Below are 22424 nucleotides of genomic sequence, written 5' to 3'. Positions count from 1 at the left end.
ACTATAGTATGACAGAGAACTAAAGACCTAACATAGCTCTTATGTAAAGCAATAAATTCTCTCACGTTCTCTCACTTCCAGATAAAAATCAAACAACTTCAGCTATTCTACATATATTAGGGTGAATAAAAGACATTTGTCAGAGCAATATCTGCATACTAGATGCTAGGAATTGTACTTATTCACCTAATAAAAAGACTACATCTGGATCAACATTTTGGATGACCCATTCATCTTCTACCCAGGCCAAATAGAAGGTTAAATGGGAGTGTGGTCAGAATCACCACACCTGCATCTTTCAAGTCTTTGATGGTGGCATTAATCACTAGAATTCCCCTAGAAATATGGTATGGGACTTAGGTTAACTTTTTCAGTAGAAAAGAGCCATTCCAGGGCCTACCAATTGACCCTCTTATTATAATAGCCATGAATTAAGAAGCAATGTCGAGATGCTGTAAATCTCCATTAAGGTGATGAAGTTCAGATCTCTCTTCATCAGATCTAGCAATTTTTCATTATTATAGATCAAGTAAGATCTTAGTAGGCTGTCCATCCATTTCAATTACAGGGACACCATAATCACTTTCACACTGCTAAAGATCCCTCCCAGTCAGACAACTATGATTACTGCTCTGGCCCCGGGGCCTATTATGGTAACCACTGCTATCTCATCCCAGTTGGTTAAGCGCTGTCAGTTGGCCTCTGCCACTTTGATATCCTATTATTTCCATTAGGGAATTAGAGATCCTATTCAATTGCAGCATCTCCTAACTTCATTCCTGGGCTTAGAGGACAACAGCTTCCTCTCCCTCCCAATATTTTCTCAATGCATTAGTGAAGAGAAGGTCCTCTAGGCCTTCTCAGGATACAATTGGAGATAGGTGACTGAGTCACACATGATAAATCCATTCTAATATCCTATCTCCCTAAGTATATAGAGAATACAGAGGCCACTAGCCACCTATGGCTACTGAACATTTAAAATGTGAGTAGTCTTAACTGAGACATGTTGTAAGGGCAAAACAAACACTGAAATTGCATATGAAAAAAAGGACAAAATATCTCAATTTTATAATAATCATTTATTGAAATGATAATATTTTAGGTATGTTGAGTTAAATAAGATATATTATTAAAATTTAAATTTAGCTCTTTTTTTACAGTTTTTACTTTTGCTACTAAAAAAATAAAATTGTGTATATGGCTCACATTCTATTTCTAGCACCGGATGGTGCTAGTCTAGAGATATAAAGAAGTGATAGCAGTGAGTTATTAAGAGAATCGGGAACTCCTCACAAGGTAAATTCCTCAGGTGAAGTCACTTCAGAATTTTCAAAGAAGACAAGACCAGCCTTATAAGGAAGAGAAGGAAGACTTCTTCAGAAAGCAAAGAGCTCTGTAGGGTCTATCAAGATGATAGAATTATGCAAGTCACCCAAACAAGTCCATTACGATTCTCAAGATCCAACTTCTCAATCAATGTCTTAATTTTTACCTGAAAGACCTGGCGAGTCTGTTTATTCAACTTACCTTGTAGTTTAGCCTTTCACAGCATTAATCCTTGATTTGGATGTGTCATTCTAGCAACTCATAGAGATACATTTTTCCGGCAATCATAGAAGCTCTCCGGACCTCTAAGCTTATCACATTTTTCTTTAAGCACCCCAGTATAGTTATAAATAGCAAACACACCCCTCCATCTTTTATTCTTTTTTCTGCCATTCCCATCAAAGACTTCCTTCAATAACTACTTAATTCCTGAAGGCTACAGGCCACTTTTAAATTGAGGTATAATTTACATTCAATAAAGTGCACAGATATTAAATGTTCAGAATATGAGTTTTGACAGTTATACACACCCACAAAGCTACTACCTAAAACAAGACCTAGAACATTTACATGAACCCAGGAAGTTTATTGCATTTCTCTCCAGTCCATTAACCAAAACTACCTTCACCCCTCAGACATGCACTCTCCAAGACAACCACTTTCTAATTTCTGTCATTAGAGATAAATGTGCTGATTCTTGATCTTCATATAAATGCAGTCATACAATATATATTCCTTTGCATCTGTCTCCCTTCACTCAATATTTATGTTTTTTAGATCCACTTATGTTGTTGCATATTTTAGTAGTTTGTTCTTTTTTTGTGGAGTGGTATTGTTCAGTTATCTGAATATATCACAAATTATCAATTCTCCTGTTGATATTTACTTGTTTGCAGTATTGGGTTATCATGAATAAGGCTGCTATGTACATTCTTGTAAAAGGCATTTTTACAAAAAAGATTTATTTATTTATTTATTTGAGAGCGAGTGAGTGAGCGAGACAGAGAGAGAACACACAAGCAGGGAGGAGGGGCAGAGAGAGAGGGAGAAGCAGATCCCCTCCCACCCCCGTACTGAGCAGGGAGCCTGACACGGGGCTCAATCCCAGGAACCCGGTTTCCTGACATGAGCAGAAGGCAGACGCCTAAGCGACTGAGCCACCCAGCCACCCAGGCACCCATTTTATAAAAGGCATTTTATGAATATACATTTTCATTTTCTTATCTAGGAATGGAATTGCTGGGTAATGAGATATACATGTGTTTAACTTTTAAGAAAATGCTATATCCATCTTGAAAATGGTTGCACCAGCAGTGTATGTGGGGTTCAATTACTTTACATCCTTGCCAACATTCAGTAGAGCCACTTTTTTTTAAATTTTAGCTCTTCTAGTAGATGTGAAGTGGCATCTCATTGTGATATTATTTGCATTTCCCTGATAACTAATGATGTTGAGCACCTTTTTAATAGTTATGAACCATAAGTGTATCTTTTATGAAGTGTTATTCAGTCTTTTGCCCTTTTTGTATTGGGTTGTCCTTTTACTACTGGTTTGTAGTTCTTTATATTTTCTGAAAAAAATCTTATATGAAATATATATATAATGAATATTTTCTCCCACTTTGTATCTTGCCCATTCATTTTGGTTTTTTTTAAAGATTTTATTTATTTATTCGAGAGAGAGAATGAGAGAGAGAGAGAGAGCATGAGAGGGGGGAGGGTCAGGGGGAGAAGCAGACTCCCCGCCGAGCAGGGAGCCCGATGTGGGACTCGATCCCAGGACTCCAGGATCATGACCTGAGCCGAAGGCAGCCGCTTAACTGACTGAGCCGCCCAGGCGCCCCTGCCCATTCATTTTCTTAATGATACCTTTCGGTGAGCAGAAATTTTAAATTTGGATACAATCAAATATCCTTGTCCATTTTTCCTTTTATAGTTTTGTGGAGATAATTGTATTTTTTCTAGACTTTTTATGATTCTAAGCTTTTATATTTAAATGTATGATCTATCTTTTTTAAAAAGTTTATTTATTTACTTATTTGAGAGAGAGAGCATGAGCAGAGGAAGAGGCAGAGGGGGAAGGAGACTCCCCGCGGAGCAGAGAGCCTGATGCAGGGATCATCCCAGGACCCCGAGATCATGACCTGAGCTGAAGGCAGATGCTCAACCGACTGAGCCACCCAGGCACTCCTGTATGAACAATCCATCTTTCATTCATTTTTTTGGAAGGAATGAAGCAGGTATCAAGGTTTACTTCATTTTATATAGATATCCAGTTGTTCTATCATCATTTATTTGAAAGACTTTTTCTTTCACATTGAATTAACTTATTGCTTTTGCTGAAAATGATTAGACCATTCATGTGTGTGTCTACTTCTGGACCTTCCATTCTGTTCTAATAATGGATAATCTAAACACATGCCAGCATCATATTCTCTCTCTCTCCCTTTATTATATTCAGTTAGCCAACATATTCTCTTAAGTACTGTAGTTTTATTTAAGTCTTACAATTAGGTAGACTCCATTTACCATAAGGGTGGTTGTCCACAGGGTAAGTCAAACAAAGACTGAGCAAAGTCTTGGGGAACAGATAGGCATCACTTTTCCTAGAGAGAAAATGTATGTCTTAGTTCAGGATACTATGACAAAAGTACCATTAACTGGGTGACTTAAATAACAGAAAGCTATTGCTTACAGTTCTGGAGTCAGCAAAGTCCAAGATCAAGATAAGCTCTTTCATGTCTCTTCTTATAAGGGCACTAATCCCATAATGAGGGCTGCACCTTCATGACCTAATTACTTCCCACAGGCCCCACCTTCAAATACCATCACAATGGAAATTAGGGTTTTAAAATATGAATTCGGGGAGAACATAAACATTTAGTCTATAGGAGCAGGCACATGTTACCTGTTGTTGAAAGAGGTCCTTACCAGAAAACACGGAGACAGGCAACTACTCCAGTTCTGCACTAACTAAACCATTGTTGTCTGGGCTGGGCCCAAGTGTGGGGTGAGGTTGAAATAGGCTGTTATAATAACAGTGGTTAAGAGCAAAGTCTTTGGAACCATACCAACCTGTATTCATGTTTTCTAACTACAAGTCTTGGGCAAGTTACTTCTCTAAGTTGTGTTTTTCCCAAAAATAAATAAATAAATAAATAAATAATTCTACCTGCCCGATCGGATTGTTGTGATGATTGAGGTCATATTTGTAGAGCATATAGCCCTGTCTGATCAAATCGTAAGTGTCCTATAGGTGGTAGGTATTAGTAAACAACAGTTGCTCTAAGGTGTAAAACACACGACATAAAATCAAGAATGATTATCTCTCTCTTTTTTTAGACTTTCTTTTTTAGAGAAGTTTTGAGTTCACAGCTAAATATATGGCATGTTCAAAGACATGCCATATATTCCCTGTCCACACACATACATAGTCTCCCCCACTATCAATATCTCCCACCAGACAGAACATTTGTTACAACTGATGAAGCTGGTTTGACAAATCATTACTACCCGGAGTCCATAGTTTACATTAGGGTTCACTCTTGGTGTTGCACATTCTATGAGTTTGGATAACTGCATAAGGACGTTGCATTCACTATTACAACATCATAAGGAGTATTTTCACTGCCCTAAAAATTCCCTGTGCTTTGCCTTTTCATCTCTCCTTTTCCCCAAACCCTTAGCAACCACTATCTTTTTACTGTCTCCATAGTTTTGCCTTTGCCAGCATGTCATATCGTTGAAATCTTACAGTATGTGTCCTTTTCAGATTGGTTTCTTTTACTTGGTAGCATGCATTTAAGTTTCCTCCATGTTTTCCATGGCTTAATATCTCATTTCCATAATATTCCATTGTCTGGATGTACCAGAGTTTATTTATCCACTCACCTACCAAAGGACATCTCATTTGCTTCCAAGTTTTGGCAATTATGAATAAGGCTGCTATAAACATCTGCATGGAGGTTTTTATGTGGACATATGTTTTCAATTCCTTTAGGTAAATACCAAGGAGTGAGATTGCTGGATCTGTTTATCTCTTTTCATCCAGATATTTTCCACAGAATTTGAGGCTTCAGACATGAGTCTTAAAAACAAAAAACAAAACAAAAAAACATAGTAGCATATGTGAATCTACTTTTCCTTCTACACTATAAATGATTCTAGTAATTATCACAACCTGCAAAAATCTAGACTGTTTGACTAGTTAAATAAACACTGTAAAATTCAGCCCAAGTTGTAGCATATGTTCAATATTTACTCTCAGTAGAATTATTTCATGTATAGAATATTTAATATATTATATGGCAACTTTTAAATAAAAAATTTTGTTTTAATATCATGCAGAAAATAACACTGCTTATCCTTATGTTGTAAGTTAGGTATTCTATCCTACAGATGTTAGCATTTTTTTGACTGACCAAAGGAAAATGATGCATGAGTATGAAATTTCCTTTATAAAATATATTATTGTTTGGCTCTGATTAGGTAGTAAAGGCTTTAAGAATAAAGGTAAGCAGTCTAGGTCTCATGGCATAAAGATGTTGTGTGGTCATAGAGAGTATAGACACTATTTTATTATTCTTGTATTGCTTGAAAATCTACGAATATAACTAGAGTTTATTTGAGAGTTAACTATTTAAAGAACACTCATAATTGCATAGCAAAGGAAATCATCAATAACAACAACAAAAAATGCAACCTAGGTGAATGGGAAAATATATTTGTAAATGATATAGCCAATAAGGGGTTAATATTCAAAATATACAAAGAACTTACACAACTCAACACTAAAAACCAAACAGTCTGATTTAAAAATGGACAGAAGAACGGAATAAACATTTTGCAAAGAAGATATGAAAGTGGCCAATAGACACATGAAGAGATGCTCAACATCACTAATCCTCAGGGAAATGCAAATCAAAACCATGAAGAGATACCACTTCACACCTGTCAGAATGGCTGCTATCAAAAAGACAAGAAATAGGTGTTGGAAAGGATATGGAGAAAAGGAAACACTTGTACACTGCTCGTGGGGATGTAAATTGGTGCAACTACTGTGTAAAACAGTACGGAGCTTACTCAAAAAATTAAAAATGGAAATACCATATGGAACTACGATGTGGTAATAATTCTACTACTGGCCATTTACCCAGAGAAAATGAAAACACCAAATCAAAAAGATACACGCATCCCTATGTTTATTGCAGCATTATTTGCAATAGCCAAGGTATGGGAGCAACACAAGCATCCCTCAATAGATGGATGGACAAAGAAATGCTACACACACACACACACGCAGAGGAATAGTACTCAGCCGTAAAAAAGAATGAGATCTTGCCATTGGTGACAACATGGATGGACCTAAGTGAAATAAGTCAGACAAAGGCAAATACCATATCATTTCACTTACATGTGAAATCTAAAAAACAAAACAAATAAACAAAGGGAAAAACAGACTCCTGGAGAACAAACTGGTGGTTGGTTGCCTGAGAGGTGGTGGGTGGGAAGATGGGTGAAATTGATAAAGGGGATTAAGTGCTTCAAGCTTCCAGCTATAAAATAAATAAGTCACAGGGATTAAAAGTACAGCATAGGGAATATAGTCAATAATATTGTAATAATGGTATGGTGATAGATGGTGACTACACTTATGAACATTGAGTAACATATGGAATGTCAAAGCAATATATTGTACACCTGAAACTAATGCAATATTTTATGTGAGTTAAACTTCAGTAATACCTTAAAACAGAAAACAAAAAAACAAAAAAGTTAAAAATACTCTGAAAATGGGGTCAATTATGAAGAAAAATATTCATAAGAAAACAGAATGTGATCCTTTGGAAACAGAATATTAATAATGCAGGGGTACAACATAAAATTGGTACACAGCATATTATGGTCTAGTATACACTTAAAGAGAAACTTAAGAAAGCTAAAGGATTAGCTTTGTTGTTTGCGTTAAAAAAAAGAAAGATTTGTTTATTGGGGCACCTGGGTGGCTCAGTTGGTTAAGCCTCCAACTCTTAATTTCAGCTCTGGTCATGATCTCAGCATCCTGGGATGGAGCCCCACATGGGGCTCTGTGCTTGGCGCAGAGCTTGCTTGTCCCTCTCCCTCTCCTCCTTCCCCTTACTTGCTCTCTCTCAAATAAATAAATAAAATCTAAAAAAAAAAGATTTATTTATTTCTCTGAGAGAGAGAGAGATTTCAAGTGAGAGGGGCACAGAGAGAGGGAGAGAGAATCCCAAGCACACTCCTTGCTCAGCGCAGAGCCCAATACCGGATTTAATCCCAGGACCCTGAGATCATGACCTGTAGAGAAACCAAGAGTCCGTGGCTCAACCGACTAAGCCACCCAGGCGCCCCAGTTGTTTGCTTTTTTAAAAATTACTTTCAACTGAACATAATAAAAAAATTTTTAAAAATAAAAAAATATTTTCTTTTAGGGGCGCCTGGGTGGCTCCGTCGGTTGAGTGGCCGACTCTTGATAATGGCTCTAGTCAGGATCTCACAGTTGTGGGATCAAGTCCCACCTCCGGCTCTGTGCTCAGCCCAGAGTCCGCTTCATACTCTCTCTCCCTCTCCCTCCAGCTTGCACTGTCTCTCTCTCTAAAATGAATAAATAAAATCTTTAAAAAAATTATTTTCTGGGGGGCGGAACAAGATGGCGGAGGAGTAGGAGACCTGGATTTTGTCTGGTCTCAGGAATTCAGCTGAATAGGGATCAAACCATTCTGAACACCTACAAACTCAACAGGAGATCGAAGAGGAGAGTAGCAACAACTCTCTGAACAGAGAAGCGACCACTTTCTGGAAGGTAGGACGTGCGGAGAAGTGAATCCGAGGCGATATTCGGGAGGATAGACGGCGGGGGAGGGGGCCTCCGTCGGCCGCTTCTGGCAAGTGATAGAGCCGCGGAGCACAAAATCGGAACTTTGAGAAGTCGGCTCCGCTGAGGGACGTCGCTCCAGTGGCTAAGCGGGGGGTGGAACCCTCGCGGGACAGTGTGGTCTCAGAAAGACCGGGGGTGCCTGAGTGCGGCAGAGCTCCCAGGTATCGGAGCGGGGAAGCGGCTGCAGAGACGGAGCCGAGGCGCGGGCTCTCAGCTCGGGGTGGCCATAAACTGGGATCTGCGGCCCAGTCGGGCCACGGCTCCTCCAGCAGGGACCCAACAAGTGGCAGATCTAGGGAGACTCCCCTTCCTCCCCCGGGAGGAGTGGCGTGGGAGCGCACTGCAGGGATCTGCTGGGTTTGGAGACTCCACACGGGGTCGGGCGCCAGAGATAGAAATGCTCGGTCACAGGCCGGGTGAACACGGAGTGCGGCCGGAGACCGGGGACATGGGAGTGACTGCTTTTCTCTGGGGGCGCACTGAGGAGCGGGGCCCGAGTTCTCGGCTCCTCTGGGCAGAGATTGGGAGGCCGCCATTTTCACTCTCATCCTCCAAAGCTGTACCGAGAGCTAGCAGGGAACAAAAGCTCCTGAGAGCAAACCCGAGCAGATTGCTTAGCCCGGACCCGGCAAGGGCGGGGCAATTCCGCCTCCGGCAAAGACATTTGGGAACCATGGCAACAGGCCCCTCCCCCAGAAGATCAGCACGAACAGCCAGCAAGCCAAGACCAAGTTTACTAGTCAAGGAGAAAGGGAGAACTCCAGCGCTAGGGGAATACTGCACATAGAATTCATGGCTTTTTTACCAGGATTCATTAGTTTTTCAAAGTTAATTTTTTTAACTTTTTTTTTTAATTTTTCTTTTTCCCTTTTTCAACCAACATCTTATCAATCCCTTTTTGGAAAAAGAAACATTTTTATTTTTCATTTTTAGGGTCATATTCTATCCCTTCATAGTAGATACCCTTATTTTTGGCATATATATATAGAAGTTGTTCTCTCTTTAAAATTTTGAGATACAGTTTCTTCTACCAGATCAAAATATACCCTAAATCACTAGTGTATGGCTTTGTTCTAGTCTCCTGCCAGATCACATTCTCTTCCTTTTTTTTTCTTTTTTTTAAATCATCTTTCTTTTTTCAAACAACTTCTTATCTTATCAATTCCTTTTATAAAATCTTTTATAATTTTCATCTTTACAGTCATCTTTCATCCCTTCATTGTATCAACCCTTATTTTGTACATATATAAGTCTTTCTTTCTTTAAAATTTTAGGAGGCACTTTCTTCTAACAGACCAAAATCTAGTGTGTGGCACTGATCTATGCACTAGTCTGATCATATTTTATCGTAGTCTGTTTTTTTTGTTTTTATCTTTTTCTTTTTTTTTTTCTCTTTCTTTTTTCTTTCTTTCCCTTTCTTTTCCCCTGGTTTCAGGTCTTTTCTGATTTGTTTAGAGTATATTTGCTGGGGACGTTGTTAACCTCTTAGCATTTTGTTCTCTCATTCATCTATTCTCCTCTGGACAAAATGACAAGATGAAAAAAATCACCTCAGCAAAAAGAACAAGAGGTAGTACCATCTGCCAGGGACCTACTCAATACGGACATTAGTACGATGTCAGACCTAGAGTTCAGAATCATGATTTTAAAGATACTAGCTGGGCTTGAAAAAAGCATGGAAGTGATTAGAGAAACCCTTCCTGGAGAAATAAAAGAACTAAAATTTAACCAAATCGAAATCAAAAAGGCTATTAATGAGGTGCAATCAAAAATGGGGGCACTAACTGCTAGGATAAATGAGGCAGAAGAGAGAATCAGTGACATAGAAGAACAAATGATGGAAAATAAAGCAGCTGAGAAAAAGAGAGATAAACAACTACAGGATCACGAGGGCAGAATTCGAGAGATAAGCGATACAATAAGACGAAACAACATTAGAATAATTGGGATCCCAGAAGAAGAAGAAAGAGAGAGAGGGGCAGAAGATATATTGGAGCAAATTATAGCAGAGAACTTCCCTAATGTGGGGAAGGAAACAGGCATCAAAATCCAGGAGGCACAGGGAATCTCTCTCAAAATCAATAAAAATAGGTCAACACCCTGACATCTAATAGTAAAACTTACGAGTCTCAGAGACAAAGAGAAAATCCTGAAAGCAGCTCGGGAGAAGAGATAGGTAACCTACAATGGTAGAAACATTAGAATGGCAACAGACCTATCCACAGAGACCTGGCAGGCCAGAAAGGACTGGCATGATATCTTCAGAGCACTAAACGAGAACAATATGCAGCCAAGAATACTATATCCAGCTAGGCTATCATTGAAAATAGAAGGAGAGATAAAAAGCTTCCAGGACAAACAAAAACTAAAGGAATTTGCAAATATGAAACCAGCCCTACAAGAAATATTGAAAGGGGTCCTCTAAGCAAAGAGAGAGCCTAAAGGCAGCATAGACCAGAAAGGAACACAGACAATATACAGTAACAGTTACCTTACAGGCAATACAATGGCACTAAATTCCTATCTTTCAATAGTTACCCTGAATGTCAATGGGCTAAATGCCCCAATCAAAAGACACAGGCTATCAGAATGGATTAAAAAACAAGACCCATCGATATGCTGTCGGCAAGAGACTCATTTTAGACCCAAAGACACCCCCAGATTGAAAGTGAGGGGGTGGAAAACCATTTACCATGCTAATGGACACCAAAAGAAAGCTGGGGTGGCAATCCTTACATCAGACAAATTAGATTTTAAAACAAAGACTGTAATAAGAGATGAGGAAGGACACTGTATCCTACTTAAAGGGTCTATCCAACAAGAAGATCTAACAACTGTAAATATCTATGCCCCTAACATGAGAGCAGCCATTATATAAGGCAATTAATAACAAAAGCAAAGAAACACATTGACAACAATACAAATAATAGTGGGGGACTAACACCCCCTGACTGAAATGGACAGATCATCAAAGCAAAAGATCAACAAGGAAATAAAGACTTTAAACGACATACTGGACCAAATGGACTTCACAGACATATTCAGAACATTCCATCCCAAAGCAACAGAACACACATTCTTCTCTAGTGCCCATAGAACTTTCTCCAGAATAGATCACATCCTAGGTCACAAATCAGGTCTCCACCGGTACCAAAAGACTGGGATTATTCCTTGCATATTTTCAGACCACAGTGTTTTGAAACTAGAACTCAATCACAAGAGGAAAGTTGGAAAGAACACAATACATGGAGGCTAAAGAGCATCCTACTAAAGAATGAATGGGTCAACCAGGAAATTAAAGAAGAATTTAAAAAATTCATGGAAACCAATGAAAAGGAAAACACAACTGTTCAAAATCTTTGGGATACAGCAAAGGCAGTCCTGAGAGGAAAGTATATAGCAATACAAGCCTTTCTCAAGAAACAAGAAAGGTCTGAAATACACAACCTAACCCTACACCTAAAGGAGCTAGAGAAAAAATACCTCCTGGCACTCTTCTAGGAAAGAGGGGTGGAATTTTCCTAGGTAATTCCCCCCCCCTTTTTTTTTCCCAGGAAGGAAATTATTATCTAAAAACAATCTCAACACCACCATCTCCAACTCCTCCACCTCCCTCCAGACTAATCCTTAAGTTACTGGCTTGAGTCAGGTCAGAGTCGTGCCCCAATATGAGGGAGGCTTGGAAAAATGAGCATCAGATATGTTTGACCTCTCTCACAGAAGATGGGTTCTGCCAGCAAGAAAGAGAAGGAGGCAAGCCACTAGCTAGGCAACCAACAGTGCCTAAGCAGGTGCCGCACACACCGAAGGAAGGCCATAAATTCACCTGGATTAATATTTATTAAACTCTCACTGTGACCTAAACAGAGTTGTAGTCACCACATGTACTAGTTAAATTTTACACCAATTTTACAAATGCCGAAAGTGAGACATGGAGATACTGAATAACATACCTAAGGCCACACAGTCGGTAAAAGGCAGAGCTAGGATGGCAGTCCTGTTAGTCTAAGGTCAAAGCCAAAACTTAACCATTTAATCGCTGCTTATACATAATTATTATAATACAAGATTAAAGGTGAATGCCAATAAAGATTTATATAATTGAAAACAGAAGTGGCAGAAAATTGTATTCTTAGACTCTGGAATTTTACTCTTTTGGCTTTATCCCCTGCTCAGTAAATAATTTACGGTGTGTGACTCATTGCTATAATTTATATTATGATAACTCATCCATGTGGAGATAAAACATGTATATGATATAATGACATTTAGGATGAATTATGACACTAAAAAATTCATTCTTTTATTCTTCTTTGAAAAAGATAAAATGCTTCCCAAAAATTTCTTTTAAAAAATTTGTCACTTGCTTATAACCATTGCTTTTAAAATACTCTTCATACTTTTATACTATGAACATCTGATCTTAGCTAAAATGTATCATCCATTGTACATTTTTAGTTTTTAAGATGATTGTATTTTTAGTAACCAATTATGGCATTATATTAAAGAATTGATTGATTTTTCCTTTATCCTATTTATGTGACTCTAAAGAGACCCTACTCAAAAAAAATTACTTTCTAATAGAGAAAAAAAATAAAAACAGCTATGTAGTAAAAGACATATACCGTTCTAATCTCTTTTTAAAAGTTGCTCCCCATTCTTTTTGGAGAAGAATAGAAAAAGACAGGAGAGAAAGTACTCAAATGGGGGAGACAAAAAGTCTAAGTAATAAGTAATAAGGAAAAAGAAAGGAGATCAAAGATGGTCTCAGTTTTTTTTTTTTTTTTTTTTTATTTCTTTGACAGAGAGACACAGAGAGAGAGAGGGAACACAAGCAGGGGGAGTGGGAGAGGGAGAAGCAGGCTTCCCGCGGAGCGGGGAGCCCAATGCGGGGCTCGATCCCAGGACTCTGGGATCATTGACCCGAGCCGAAGGCAGACGCTTAACGACTGAGCCACCCAGGCGCCCCAAAGATGGTCTCAGTTTAAGCAGAGCATTTATTGGGAGTATCAAGCAAGCCACAGCCAAAACTCTTGATACAAATATGCAGGTTAGTCAAGAAAACTGGGATCAAAGTAGGGTGCTAGGCATTGTAGGATACGGGAAGAACTCTAAGACCTTAGCTATGCCCAGCGAATTAAACGGAAAATAATGACTTTAGGGAATAGAAATGACATGCCACAAGAAAAAGAATGGTAAAAGAATAAATATTTTAACTTCCCATTTAGAGGAGAAGAAATAGAAATGAGCTGAAGTGGCTTTTGAAGCTGGGAAGTGAGACATGGGAAGATGAGTGACTGGGAAGATGAGTGACTAAGTGACTTGGAAGATGAGTGACTAAGAAGAGTCTTTAAAAACCCCTATTGGCCAGAATCCCTCCTGGGGAGAACACTTTATAATGTCTGAGGTTGAAGGGGAGCCCTTCTAATCCTCCCATGCTGCCTGGTTTCTGTGCGGTGTTGAAGACTCTGAGGAGCAGGGCACTGGCTGTATATGGGGCCAGGCAGGGATTTTGTTGGTGGTAGTTAGTTGGTTGCTGCTTCACTGTTGAAAGTAAGGAAAAGAGAGAAAGGAGAGATCCCTTGGGATAGAAAGACACTGAGGCAACTGGGGGGCCAAGCACGCTCCACATTTGTGGAAAATTCTTTCAAGAAGGCTGATGCTTTCAGTGATTGGGAAATGTTTTGTTTTATTTTTCGGTGACATAAATCCTTCTCTAGTTCCACCTGTGAACTCTTCAATAAAGTCTAATTACTCACAAACAAGATACGTACTTGTTTCTTTGGAAAACTCATAACAGTGTATTCGGAACAATACAACAAAGCATGGGAGCCGCCCATGTGGAACTAGGAAACGGGAATTTTAAGGAGTCTAGTGTGCAGGTAGTTGCGGAAATCTAGGAGGGGGACTTGTCTTCCACAGGTCACGGAACTGACATCGATAAAAACCAACTGTATGGAGGTCTCTGAGGAACAAGGGGGCCCCAACTGACAACAACTTATAACTAAACTCATAATAATGGTAGCTACCATTTATGGAGCACCTGTGGACAAAGCATCAAGAACCACAGCCTTATGTTATAAACTTGGACTCTATTTTCATGTCATTTGACCACAGATAATCTCAGATTATATTCATGTCACTGCTTCTCATTTAATTCTTCTGCTGTCAGTCAGCATTATGCTCTGCATTTCTGGGCAGGCAAAATTTTCCTTGAGTCCTCTCTTAATAAGCTTACAAGCTGAAGGGGTTTTTATTTCACCTTAACAGCAGAAAATATTCAAAGGAGAGGAGAAAGGAAACTGCTAGAAAGCTGAAGGAAGGCTAATAGAAGACAACCAAGAGTGTTACCTGAGCTCTGTCCACTCCACTGCCTCACCTTTGTTCAGCAATAACCCCCTCCCTGGCCCCCGCTTCCACCCCGGCCTCCTCACAGAAAGGAAATTCGAGAGTCAGATAGTGTCACTCTTCCACATCCACCACTGACTTCCCATTTCACAGATAAACTCCAGGCTTTTCCATGAGCTGCCAGCCTATGTGGTCTGTGCACTGGACACGGCCTCCACGCCACAGACCCTCACCCAGGGACGTGTCCACGGCATCTCTCACTTCAGGCACCCCCCAGCCTCAGGGGCTTCCCAGTTGCCCTTCTCTCTGCCTGAACCATTTCTCTCTCAGATGTTTGCATGTTTACTTCCCCACTCCTGATAATCTTACCTCTGAGGCCTTCCCCACCACCTGATACAAAATAACAGACCTCAATTTCCACCCTTTTATTGTTTCCTCCCCTTTACCTGATTTCTTATTTTCTATAACACTTTCACTAGATATCCCATTATGTTTGCCTGCTGTCTCTCTCCCTTTTCTCGAATACAAACTCCATTAGGACAGAACGTAAACTCCATTTTGTTCACACATATCCAGTGCTTAGAATGGTGCCAGGCATCTAGTAGAAACATGATTTTATGTTTTTAACAGCGTTATTGAGGTGTATTTGATACCATTTTATTTTTGAATGAATAACGTGATTGAAAAAAGAAATAAAAGTTAAGGAAGTGATGCCCTGTTTAAATAAGGTCCATCCTTGGCAATTACTTGTTTGAGGCTACATTTTGGAGGTCATTAAAATAATCTTACCATGGCTCACATAATGATCAATAAGAAAATAGATTAAATTTAAGGCAGGGGCTCTAATCATAGAAAGGTAATTGTGACTTTCAAGAATCTAAAACCTACATACCTGTGCTGTTGGTTTTTAAATTTTAACTCTGAACTCTGTAGCTGTTTCTTTACAAAGAATATTTAAACAATGGTGTCCCCATAAAAATGCATAATTAATGCAATGCTTTTCTCCTGAGATCTGAGGAAAGCAGAGGCCTTTCCCATAAGAAGGTAAAAAATATCTGTAAAGACTACAAAGACTGTGTCTTTGTCGTGCAAGAGCGGAAATCCCAAAGTAAATCCCTGTATATTCCCCAGGAGACCACTCCAAGTGTGGACCAAGGACCAGCAGCCTCAGCATCACCTGGGAGCTTGGTACACATGCAGAATGTTGGCCTCACCTTGACCCACAGAGTTGGAATTGAATTTGAATGGGTGATCCTTAGGTACATTAAAGTTTGAAAAGTACTACTCTAAATAACTTTTGGTGTACTCTGGGAGGGAGGTCTGTACAGGTCAATTCTGTTTGCTGAGAGTTTTGTCTGGAGATTCAGAGCCCCAGGTACCTGCCCCCTGAGAACAGAAGGGGGAGCCCTAACCCTCCAAATGCCAGGTCTTTCAACTGGTGGGAGTTGCTCCTGTTCTTTGCAGGGCTTGCGGGGTGAAAGGGAGTATGAGAAACAGCACAAGAAGAGGAAGACTGAAAGACCTGCTGCCCCTTACTGGGACTGGGGGCAACAAGGCAATCTGGCAGAGCCTTTAGAGCTTCACAGATGGACAGAATCAGAGCAGAGAGAAAACAGAATGGGAGACTAGGAAAGAACTATGTAATCTTTGTGCTTCTACTTTCATTTATTGTTCTCTGAATCTCCCTGGTTATTTTTCACCTCTTGAAAAAAATTTCCACTACACGTCTCCTTTCTCTTTTTGTTCTTCCCTAGAGCATAATGATAATAATAATGATAATATCTTACATCCACATGACGTTATATACTATCTGGTACATAATAGATATAAAAGTATCTTATAGGACACAATTTTATGCCTGTTTTGCAAATGAGAAATATTCTATACCCTTTCTCCCATGTTCTTTATTAGGTTATCATTAAAAGTAGTTCTTGTTTTCATTCATTTTGGCAAATCTTAGAGGGGTTTTTTTTTTTTCCATGCACGAAGTCATCTGTAGAGTTCTTGGCACAGTGAGGATGAGGAGGGGGCTTAATAGCAAAAGTCTAGGGGTTAAAGACTGCATCGGGAGAATTAAAACAACTAGAAGTGTAAGAGCTGCAAGCTCTGATATGGTGGTGACTCAACAAAACACCAATAACTTCCTGGACTCTATCTGGACCATCCACTTCACTCATTTGCCTTGAAAATGAATATAAGTTTGAAGAAAATGGGATAAGGGAGGCATGAAATGTGCCATCTGAGTCCTTGGAAAACTGTGTTTCATTCAAATTTTTACTCTTTGCAATTTGTCTCACTTCCATTTTGATTTATTTCCTAAATGTTGCAAAACAAAAGTGGTCCCATAGTTTTGTAGTCCTGCCGCATCATGAACTTTCCTGTTCTAAATGGGATTGCTAAGGAGTCGAACAAAAGCCTGAGAAGAAATAATTCAAAACTTCCCCGGACTCTTCATGATGTCAGATCTCTTGACTTCTCTGATACTCACTTTGTGAGTCTCTGCCTGCAGACTCCATGAAAACAGAGAGGTCTTCTGGGGCCAGGAAGAACTGTAAACTCAGACAATGAACAAAGATGTGCTTTAGATTCTTCAGTTACTGAAATGGAATAACTCTTATTTCTTGAAAGCAGATAAAAGCAGAGCAGATTCCTAGAATTTCTATAACTTTAAATAAATGCCTGATCATTGTATTCCCATTTTTCTTCTCTTTGGGTGTATTTCATTTTTCAGAAATCATAAAATCTACAGACATGAGCAGTGAATATTTTTTGAATGAAAGGATAAATTGTGGGGTTTTGTTGTTGTTGTTGACAAAGTCACACTTTATCAGAAGTGGACACTCCCCTCAGGAATGACTTTTAAGGCACTTAGCCAAGTCAGTTTTTAAGAGCTTTTTACTTTGGTCTCCTGTAGGGTCAGCCGGGTCAAAGCAGAAGGCAGAAAGAAGAAATCGTTAGTTGGCCTGGCCCCAGGCCTGGTTGCTGAGAGCAAAACAGAAGTGGGAGAAAAGGCTCTCGGAGTGATTGTGACACCACAGACATGGTCAGAAAATGGGTCAGTGACCAGAATCCTGTCAGGACAGACGATGAAAGTGGATGCCAGTCAAGTGGCCAACCTGGGGGATTGGATTCTAAAATCAAGGACGCAAAAAGCAGGTAGACAAGAATGGACATATCTGGACCCTCAGCCCAGGAGGAGCAAAACCTGAGTGCACTTGTTCAGGTGAAACTGGACAAGATTTTTCATATGTAGCTGCTCTTTCTAAAGCTGCAACGCAGTCCTTAGCTAACATTCCACTCCACATGCTACGGGAGCCATTGTAACTATTGTTAAGAGCAAGTGGAGAGAGGGCTGGATGCCAGCCCTCAACAGCCCCTCAGCCAGAGAACAACTCCCACGAGTGTGCATGGTGGCAAGAAGAAACTCTTCTCTGATTGTTGGTGGAAAGCTACTCTCAGTACGGCTTACGGATTTCATTTTTGAGCATATGGTTTTACTGATGTCAATAATGTCTTTCTGAAAAGCACAAGGGACTGGCATAAGAAAATAAACTGCCAAGAAAAGTTGAAAATAAAGTTCATTGTTCTGCTCAGTGAATCACAGTGATAGGCAGAGCCTTCAGCGTCACCACACCTCTGGGCTTCCACTCTGTCGCAGTGAGAGAAAGGGGGAAAACGCCCACGGCTGGGAATCAGCCCGGAGAGACAAGACAGTGAAGCTGACCTCTGAGCTGCCGAGTGGTCACCTGTGGCAGCCACATTGTTACCAGAAGCATTCCATTCTCCTCACACCCAGGGGGAGCACCTACACCCCAGGGCCTTCTGACAAGACAGAGCAAGAAGAAAACTGCTTCAGAACAGAACAGATACCTTCTAGAAGAGATACTTTTAAAGTTGTGGAGAGCAAGGTGCCTGGGTGGCTCAGTCGGTTAAGCATCTGCTTTCTGCTCAGGTGGTGATCCCGGGATCCTGGGATGGGGCCCCATGTCTGGGCTCCTTGCTCAGCGGGGAGCCTGCTTCTCCCTCTGCCTCTGCTCCTTCCCCTGCTTGTGCTCTCTCTCGCTCACTCTCTCAAATGATAAATAAAATCTTAAAAAAAAATGAAGTTGGGGGGAGCATTTTCACACTATAATCCAGGGCTCTTCTGTAATCTAGCTTTTACTTCCTTCCCCTCACTCCATTCATTCACTCATTCATTCATTCAACAAATATTTATTGAGAGTCTCCTGAGCTGGGTGCTAAGGAGGCAGTGATAAAAACAGACAGGGTAGGGTCCCTCCTCTCATATACCCTTCACAGGAAGCAGAAAACCAACCACACAAAATGAACGTGACACCGCAACCATGATCACACTGCAAAGGAGAGGTATCTGATGCTATGAAAGCATGAAAGAGGGGATTTGACCTAGTTAAGGAGCTCAGCTCAGGCTGCCAGGCAAAAACTGGAATTTGAAGGAAAAGCAAGTGAAAAGCAGTCAGAGAAGAGGTTCCAAGCAGAGGGACAGCAAGAGAAAAATTTCCATCACTGTCCCTCAATGTTGCAGCTCTATATTTATAATAAAGCTCACTTTATTTCCAGTTCCCCAAGAATGTGAGACAATATGATATTGTGAAAAACAGTGGAATTGGGAGCCAGTGGGTCTCATTCTAGCACTATGACAAGGCTCATACAACCTTGAACAAGTTACTTAGATTTTCTGAGCCTTGGTTTTGTCACGCATAAAATAAGCATGATAAAACCCATCACATAATAAGAGTTAGTTCCTTCCCTGTTGGCTAATTTTCAATCTTTCTGAGACTCGGTGTCTTCATTGAAAAATAGAAGTAAGAGTTATGCCTGCATCAGAGAATTGACATTTAAATGGGATTATTTGTAAACTCTAAAGCATTAGGTAGTTATCAGGTACTATTCAACACTCATCAAATATTTGTGATGCCTACTATCTACCAGATCCTGTGATTGGTCCTTGAAAAATGGAAGGTAGACTGAGGCACAGCTTGCCCTCAGGAGCGAGTTGCTGAAAGAAAAATTTATTCTTTCCCCTGGTCCAGGGAGAAGAGGCAGCAAGGGCAGAGGGAAAGGCCTCTGTGGTCTGCCCAGGCATCTAAGTTCCTGGCACTTGGCCCTTCTTGGGGGACATCTGAGACCTTCCCCTCCACCATCAGCTGAGAGCTTGCCCAGACGACCTGACCCACGGGCCCCAGGGACAGGGCTGCAGGATGGATTTCCAAATATTCTGAAGAAGCAGACAAGGGAGTCTTACAGCAAACAAAAAATGACTTGAGTGCAGTAGAAAAGTTGCTGTGCTGCCTGATGGAGGAGGCTGTCAACGATGAGGAGAGGAGAGTCATGACAGATTTCTGTGTTTCTGCTGAAAGGGGATTAAACAATCCAGATTCTCTGATTTTTAGCCCATCCAGCCAGGCCTCCTTCTTTCAAGCTCCTTTTGTCTTATTTCTTTCTCCATTCTGAGAAGATATATTGAATAAGGAGTAATTTCTTGCCCAACCATGATTCAAAAGGAAGCTCAGTCATAAAACAGGCAAGTGTGGTGTTGCCTAGAGGAAAAGGACATGTACAGGCAGGTCTCAGAGAGATCCACCCAGGTTTTGCAAAATAAAAAAGGCACCTCCTTCACCACAACATCTAAGACCTTCCAAGTTCAAGAAGAAAGTATCAGCTCCCCCATTGACAACCTGGTGCAATGTACCCAGTAAGACCAGTGTGAGTGAACTGGAGGCTTCTCTACAACATGACCCATAGGGACAATGTGGGTCCCCTTGGCAGCCTGAAGTTTGTGACCCTCCTGGTGGCCCTAATTCCAGAATTCCTATTCCTGGGAGCTGGAGTGCAGCTTCAAGACAATGGGTACGATGGATTACTCGTTGCAATCAACCCTCAGGTATCCGAAGATCAGAACCTCATCGCAAACATTAAGGTAAGTGACAAATGTGGTATCAATACCATTATCCCATTAGAGCAGAGTTGTGGCCTTCTTTAAAAAGCTAACAGTTTTGCTTGGTCTGTATTTGAATAGTAAAGAGATCAGCATTTTTTTTAAGCACCAAAAATTATAATTATGGCCAAGCCAGTATGTTCACTTAATTATGCACAGTCTTGGCTCAGAGTGAGCTAGCCCTCCCTGATTTGTTCTTGTTGGTTACTACTACTTTTAGCTTTTTTTGTTTTCCTAATATGACTGTTTTGGGGGTAGCAGCTTAAAAAAATAACCCATTGTGGTAACAAAGACCAGATGTTTGACTGATGAATAAGCATGATTGTGCTTATTAAAATCAAGCTGTTGGATTCCATCCTGAGGCTGAGAATTCTCAGACAGAAAGAGAGTCTGGATGGAGTGCTGAAGAGGAAAATTCTTTTCATCTGAATGTTCTGTAAAGTAATTGACTATTTTCACCTTAATGTGGTGAAGGAGGATCATAGCTCCATTACTCAAGAGCCTCCTGTTGGTATTGCTTTAGAGAAATCAGTTTCATTATAAGGTGTGGTCTTGAACACACCCACAGGAATGACATGAAAGTAATTTGTTTGGTAAAAGCTTAAAAGTCTTTCACAAAACTGGGAAAAATTACATAGGCAAGCCCAGACTCACTGTTAGTGTCCTGAAATCCCTTCCAGTTAACCATTTGAGGTTTATTTTGCTCCCAAGTTTTCCCAAAGTCTAAGGCCATCTCTAAAAGAAATGGGCTCCTTTAAAATATTTTCACTATTCTTTACTGTTACTTACTCAAGTATAATCAGAAAACCAAAACATAAAAGATTTACTAGTGCCAAGATAAGCTCTTCTTTTATTTGGTTATAGGAAATGATAACTGAAGCTTCTTTTTACCTATTCAATGCTACCAAGAGAAGAGTGTTTTTCAGAAATATAAAGATTTTAATACCTGCCACATGGAAAGCTAATAATTACAGCAAAGTAAAACAAGAATTATATGAAAAGGTAAGAATTCAGGGTTTTCTTAAATGAACTTAACTCTGAAAAAAACAACCAAGATACACTCTGTTCAAACTTTAAAAGTGAGAACTTAAGCAAAAACAAGTCATTGATGTTAACACACAACTAATATTGGGAAGATAGTTATTCACAAGATACATGGTAATATAATAAATGAGTACAAATTATGGAACAAAAAATAAGCAAAATGCCATTGCCCAAGGAGCCTCTCAGAAGGCCTCTTTCCTTTGTAACTTATAGGGTTCTTTCTGAAATGTTTGCTTAAGGACCAAAAGCTGGTTTTATCCTACTAAGTATGAGCTGTGCAGGGAACAATTCCAATTATGACGACCTTCATTTCCCATCCTGTCAGGGGCAGGAGACATGCATGTCCAGACAGAAACATAAGCTATAAAATATGACTGACTTCTCCCGCCAGAGTGTACATTAGTAGAATTTCATATGAGCCCAAGTCCAGGACACTGTTTTTGAGGAGTATGGTGATAAGAAGGAAGGCAGAAAGGGGGGAGAGGGGAGGAGTGGCTACTTTTTCTTTCCCAACCAAAAAGAACTTAACCTTCAAAGAACTCTTATAAGCTGCAGATCATAGTTAAGCAACCCTGATTATGTCTGCATGCTATAAACAAATGTTAAATACATTTGTCAAATGACTGTTTGAAGTTACTGTGAACAAGAATCTGGGCAGCTGGCAGAAGGGGCAGGAGCAGACTGGAGTCTCCACATGGGGACTCCATCTCAGACCCTGAGATCATGACCTGAGCCGAAATCGAGTCAGATGTTTAATGGGCTGAGCCACCTGGGCACCCCTAGAGAGTCAGTGTTTTTTTAAGCTTCCACTAAGCACCAGGCATTCTACATATATTGTTTAGTTCTCAC

At 40.1% G+C, this 22424-nt stretch overlaps 2 protein-coding genes across 7 annotated transcripts in view; one reads left to right on the top strand and one right to left on the bottom strand.

Annotated features, from left to right (window-relative positions):
* Positions 1-22424, bottom strand: part of ODF2L (outer dense fiber of sperm tails 2 like) — a 79022-nt gene that overhangs the window by 43137 nt on the left and 13461 nt on the right. The window lies entirely within an intron of this gene.
* Positions 19928-22424, top strand: part of CLCA2 (chloride channel accessory 2) — a 43701-nt gene continuing 41204 nt past the window's right edge. For 3 of the 4 annotated variants that reach the window (XM_025872118.2, XM_073896379.1, XM_025872117.2), the window contains exons 1-2: positions 19928-20513; positions 21396-21533. In XM_025872118.2, the coding sequence (XP_025727903.1) occupies positions 20328-20513; positions 21396-21533 (324 nt within the window). In that variant the 5' untranslated portion in view covers positions 19928-20327. The remainder of the gene's footprint in view (positions 20514-21395; positions 21534-22424) is intronic. The other variant, XM_073896380.1, reaches the window with a different exon arrangement.

Source organism: Callorhinus ursinus, unplaced genomic scaffold, assembly GCF_003265705.2.
Source record: "Callorhinus ursinus isolate GAN/ISIS: 27379988/994484 unplaced genomic scaffold, GSC_fseal_2.0 scaffold9, whole genome shotgun sequence".
NCBI lineage: Eukaryota > Metazoa > Chordata > Mammalia > Carnivora > Otariidae > Callorhinus > Callorhinus ursinus.
The sequence above is the reverse complement of the archived record's forward strand: the minus strand, read 5'-3'. Positions and strand labels throughout refer to the sequence as shown.